This window comes from Nuphar pumila, chromosome 16 (genome assembly GCF_984573655.1).
Source record: "Nuphar pumila chromosome 16, dmNupPumi1.hap1.1, whole genome shotgun sequence".
Classification (NCBI taxonomy): domain Eukaryota; kingdom Viridiplantae; phylum Streptophyta; class Magnoliopsida; order Nymphaeales; family Nymphaeaceae; genus Nuphar; species Nuphar pumila.
In genome coordinates this window covers 84,616,518-84,622,517 of record NC_143264.1, presented here as the reverse complement: position 1 = coordinate 84,622,517, position 6,000 = coordinate 84,616,518, and the positions used below count along the sequence as shown (strand labels likewise).

Genomic DNA, 6,000 nt, shown 5'->3' with positions numbered 1-6,000 from the left:
TGGTCTCTAATTAGCAACAAAACTGATTTGTCGCTACTTCTATTGCTAATTTATGACGGATTAGGTACGCGGATTTGGTTTTGCAGTGGATATATATCGGTCGCAAAATTTTAAAAAAAAATTGAAATATAAATATCGATAAAAAAATTCTCGTTATACAAAACCATTTTTTTTTTGAAATACTACACATTGAATGCAGCTAACATAAGTATAAAAAGGTGTGTTGTTAGATTAACTATGATGAATTGAAGAAAAAGTCAAAATTTGTGATTATCCCTTAAACTATAATGTTACTGTGCACACAGAGAGGAAGATACAAACACAGATAGTTCTACATTCAATGACCTAAGTTGGTCATGCACCTATCAATATCATCTGATATTCTGGTTGACATGATCCACAGTAATACATAGTTAAATGTCCCTTGCTAACAACAGTACTATGATCAATTATTGCCTGCAAAGTTGTCGTGTTGCATTCATGATTTCAAAAAATACTAAAATCCCTTTTCATAATAAAGTTTTCTCTATTTTTAATATCTTAATATAAGTAATCCTACTCAAAACCATATCCAAAAAAGCTGAAACTTGGAAGTGCCCAAAGGAAAAGAGCATTCACCTTTAGTTCATGAAGTCTATCATCACTTTGGAAGAAGAATATTTCAATATAACAGTGATTGTGACTGACAAATAAATTTCTTCACAGAATATTGAATGGGCCATGAAATATTTACTGTTGTAAAATGATAATCTACATATCACTAAAGTAGATGCTTAGCTGTAACTGAAAAAAAGAAAATCTTTAACAAAAAATGGAATAAAGAAACATAAAGAACATTTTTACAGGGAAGAGTTGTTCTCAGAGAATAGTCAACACTGAATGTTCTATTACTTAGTGGAAGTGAAGGATGAAGAAAGAAAAACCACACAAAACTTGAGAGGCTCAAATAGTTAATGGGGCTTCGATAACAACTTCTGCAGCATTACCAACAACAAGAGCAATAGCAGCTTGTACTTTTGTGACTAGTTTATCAGGTTGAAATAATCTTGTATAACCTATGTTTAGACAACAAAAAGAGAGTCAAAGTGTATTTTCTAGTGTTTGAATGAAACATTTACTTACATACAAATATTGAATGGATATTTTCATACCAAAAGCAAGTTTTGTTATCCCTTGTTCTTCAGCAGATATATCAACCATAAGAGCAGGCCAGGCATCTTGACTTATTCTATCTATGTCAATGAAACCAGAATGCTGATAAAGCATCTGAAAGCAAGTAATGCAAAGCTTAAGTTTTCTATCTCCATAAAAATTTGAGCTATTAAAATAACTAGATATTGACTAAGAATAACCTTTTTATCAACTTCTGGGATCTGACGTTTCTCAACCTCCATCTTCCAACTCACCAGGTCTTGACGTGAGAGAGGGCTGTAATGCATTTTTGGGTGGAAGGAAAAAGTTAGGAACCAAAAGACATATCAGTTTATGCAATAAAGAAAAAAGAAGATTGTTTTATCATCTAGCCTGTTTTATGAACTTCATGTGCAGATTACGAGAAATGCACATTGACAAGGACCATATCTATGAGATACCAAGTAATTAAGCTACCTGTCAGGGGAAAATATAAATTATCTTGTCCCCCTTCACACGAAAGTTTGCTTGAGATAAGTCCTGCTTCTGCCAAGCCTGTATTGTGAATTATAAGTTAGGTGACCATGCCATATACATAAAAATAAAAACTTTCAAATTTCAACAAGCCCAGTGGAACTTCCTTGAGGCTTAGAAGCAGATCTTATTGATCACCTTGAATTGATGTAAAGTCAGGGTCCTGAGGAGCAATATCATCAAATGCAAGGTCTGTAACATTTTTAATATACATAGTTGGATACACCTTTGACATTGAAACTGAACATAAAAGCATCAACAAGACATGTTATTAATGTGATTTCCTGATGCTTTGATGCCCCATTTTAAATTATTTTATACCAAAAAGGGCTTGAGAAACTAGACCAAATGTCCTCAAACAAAAACACAATTTATTTGTTCAAATTGTAATAAACAAGTTTTTTCAATTTTAGCAACCTCATAGCTAAATAAGAGAAAATTTATACATCTCAATGAATGGATAAAAAGAAAACATATGCACCCTTCACATAACCGTATCAAACACCACAAAAGACCACCAACCACTCAAATTTGGACATTCCATCATTCTTTCAGCTTCATCACATGTCATAAATTAAGAACCCCAACAAAAGATAAGGGTCAACACCATCTTCATTTTCCTACAGTAATTCAAAAAAAAAAAATACATTAATTCACAAGAAATCAATGCTACTTAATTCACCACAAAATCCACAGAGAAAAGCAATAGAAACAAATTGTCCAGCAAAATCAAAATGAGTGATGCATTACACCCATAATATTTAACAAAAAAAAAACTAGGAGAACTTCCACAACATACCTTTGTTGAGAATGATGGTGAAAAGTCGATGACAGACAGAACCCCTTGAAATGTTCTGCTACAAAAATAAAAATCCACAAAAAAAAACCATCAAAATCAAAACAGGTGAACCATTATACCCACAATATTGAATGAAAAAAGGAAAAAAAAATAGAGGAACTTCGAAAGAAGATGGTGAGAAGCATGTGGCAGGCAGATCCCCCTGGAACATCTGGTGATGGAGCTACGTTGTAAAAAAAAATCCGAAAATGAAATAGTGCAGGCAATAGTGGATAAGGGGAAGGGGAGGAGGTGTCATGGCGGACAAGGGGAAGGGAGGAGGCATCACGACGGCAATGAAAGAACAAAATGAAATGGTGGTGGTGGTGGGGGGGGAGAAGGCTCGATTAGGGCGTCTTTTACGGGGGAAAGGGGGAGAGAGCGAGGGAGAATTTTGCGCCCTAGATAGGCCGGTTTAAATCGAAAAGTAGCGACGGATTAGCGACATAAAAATTTTACCGCTCATCTGTCGCTAATTAGTGACGGAGTTTGCAATAGAATATTTTTGTCGCTAATTAGCAATGGATTTTGAGACAAAATATTTTCCATCGCTAGTTCTACAACTAATTTCAATTTTAGCGACGCCTAATTTTCTCTAGCTAATCCATCGTAAATTTGTGACAAAAATAATCCGTCATAAATTTCTGTTGCTAATTAACATTTTTCTTGTAGTGTTCTTCAACAAAAAGAAGTTATGCAATTCATTCTTGAGATTCACTTGCAAATTTACAACAGGACGCCCACACTCAACATCGGTTTTGCAGTGTTTTCACCAAAGTACAACATCATACGTAAGGTACATTGTTGTAGTGTGCAACAAATATGCACCTTCTGTTATACCCACAACCTCGAGGTACTGGTTCATCAAGTAAATAAAGTTCTTGAGATCTCTAGAGTTCCGAGTGCTTTGCAGCTCAGGCAACTTAATATGTAGACCAACATATGCCATTACTTCACCAATCGAGATATTCCTCAATTGTCGTTCAAACCAGTCATTTTTTTGTTGAACAACATTTAATTCAGTAGTCAAGATAATAGAGTCTTCATATCTGCGGCAAGTTCTTTCACAGAATCTTTCACTCCCTTCCCACCACCAGCGGGCCCTTTACTGTTGTCTGATAGGGGCACTCTGCCACCTACTCAAGCGGAAGGAGAGATCCATCTATGGTTTTCAAACACTAGTGGAGTCCCACCTGATGGTTATTGGGGGAAGTCAGTTCTCTAAACCGATTCAACACCCAAACTGTGTTGCATGCCAATTTTCAAGTCTAGAATCCAGTTTCAGGTGTTCTAGGTCTAGGTTTGACCCAAAATCCACTAGTTGCCTTATTTCGGTATTGCACAGGGTTCAAATCCCTCTGGCAAGGCCTCACCACTTATTTTTGGCCCTAGTCCAATAGCTTAAACCCAAACCCAAACTGAACCTAATGGGACCTAGACGAAGCTCCAGTTCCAACCCGAACCAGGTCAAGACCAAACCCAATATAATTTTTGATCTCGATTGGGTAATAACCAGAACTTTTACCCTCAAAACCTGATCCAGTATCCGACCTATACTGATTTGGGTATGACGATTCATGATGTTCCTGATCCAACTCAATCTTTACCCAGCCCAATTTCCTGGCTACTCCAACGATGGACCAAACACCACCCAAACACTATACCATCCTACCCAACCCCAGACCTACCTATAGCCACCCCTGCGTCCTATAAGCTTCCCACCTAAGCCTATCCAATATGACCCAAACCTTATTATTGGAACCCGTCAAAACCTTGGTTCAGTTCAGATCTATGCCCTGCATTGTAGCAGGTGCAAATTCGGCAGCATACACATGCCCCAAGAGTAGCCCATTGAGATTAAAGGCCATCTGATGTACCTCTGGATCGTTCGGCAGAGCGGTCACCACTTCCAGATGCAGTTCAAGATGCTCATATGGATAATGGATCTGTTTGACGTTCTAAATATTAATGCAGATTTCTAGCACGACTGTATCGAAACCGGTTATGCATCGTCAAGGGTGACTGACAGAGCATGTAGAGACCTATGGTGTCAGGTTGGACCCCTGGAATTCTCGAGATAGCTTGATGCTGACATCTTCCTAGATTTGAGGTTGGTGATGGACACATACTTAAGAGCATCGTTGAGTAGGTGGCAGAGTGCCCCTATCAGTCATTTTTTTCAGAGGCGTATGTCAGATTTTGTGGGGGTGAAAAATCAACCGCATACAATGTACCAGATTTTTTTTTTTTAAGGCAAGCGGAGGTTATAGGCGGACCCCTACCAGAACCCATGTGTGGGAAGGATTCGATCCTGCACAGGACCCCGCTTACCACACGGGATACCACCTCAGTGGTTAACACTCGTATCTTTATCAAAATATACAACCCTCAAAATGTAATAAGAACGATAATAGATGATAAACCGGACTTGTTGAGGTCTAATTTCCATCGTTATCATTGACAGAGCCATTGACCCCTACAAGAGAAATCCCGATCAAAATTCCAAGCATTTGTTTTTTTCAATTCAATTTCGTCGGGAGATTTTAAATTGAAAGGAACCCTATAAAAGAGAGAGGGCATGGATTCGAGTGCCGCGCTTGATCTTCGGCTTTGTGAGATTTCTGATCTCAGAGACCAGAGCAATGCTTCCGGTGATCCTCTGCTCCCTCTTTTGGGGACTTCATCTGTTACTTGCCCGAGGGCAGCCTTCAGGTAAACTCTTGGAATCCCACCCCCTACAATTCTTTCTTGATGATGCGATGATTTGGCCTGGGGATCCAGGATTAGGTTTCGAGGGTAAGGTGTTTAATGGAATGTATTCAATTCAGTGGAAGCCTTTTTCTCGCTTCTCCGCCTGTCCTGGCTGTGCCAGTTCTGGATAAGCCAAAGGAATTATAGCATCTGACATCAACAACATGAAAGTCTGATTATGAATATATTTTGTTTCTCTTCTTTTTTTTGAGAGAGAGAAAAAGAAGAGACTCCAGATATCCATAAACAATCAGACTCCAGTTTCTTCATTGATATCATTCTTTTATACTCTTTTTTTTTTTTCAGACTCCGGATAATGGATATATTTTCTTTTATACTCGGCTCACAAATTTGGCGAAATGTAATAAGTTGGTTTCTTTTTCTTTTTTCTTTTGCCTTTCTTTGGTGGGGGAGCCAGGAGGGAAGTTTCCATATGATATTAATGAGTGAAAATAAGAATTAGCGTATAATCTGGAATTCTATAGAAGAAAGATTACACAAATTAGTGGTTTATGATTGTTAACTAGAGTTTGAATTCCGTTATGAATTATGTGAATATCTCTCTTTTATATTGCGTCCCATATTCTTAAGGTTGTATCCTAGATGATGCTGAGATAGAACTTAGAAGTGAAATTGTTGGAAGTAGATGTTATCTTTCTTCTTTTATGCGCTTGTATTATGAGAAATTGATCAAAATGTGATGCATATTAGAAATATGGGCCTGCAATTTTTCCATCGCCAAAAAT

At 37.6% G+C, this 6,000-nt stretch overlaps 1 protein-coding gene across 4 annotated transcripts in view; it reads left to right on the top strand.

Moving 5' to 3' along the window:
* Positions 1 to 5,081: 5,081 nt before the first annotated feature.
* LOC149813930 (putative LRR receptor-like serine/threonine-protein kinase At1g05700) overlaps positions 5,082 to 6,000 on the top strand; it is a 38,909-nt gene continuing 37,990 nt past the window's right edge. For all 4 annotated transcript variants that reach the window (XM_089991637.1, XM_089991636.1, XM_089991635.1 and 1 more), the window contains exon 1: positions 5,082 to 5,215. In XM_089991637.1, coding sequence (XP_089847763.1) covers positions 5,146 to 5,215 — 70 coding nt within the window. In that variant the 5' untranslated portion in view covers positions 5,082 to 5,145. The remainder of the gene's footprint in view (positions 5,216 to 6,000) is intronic.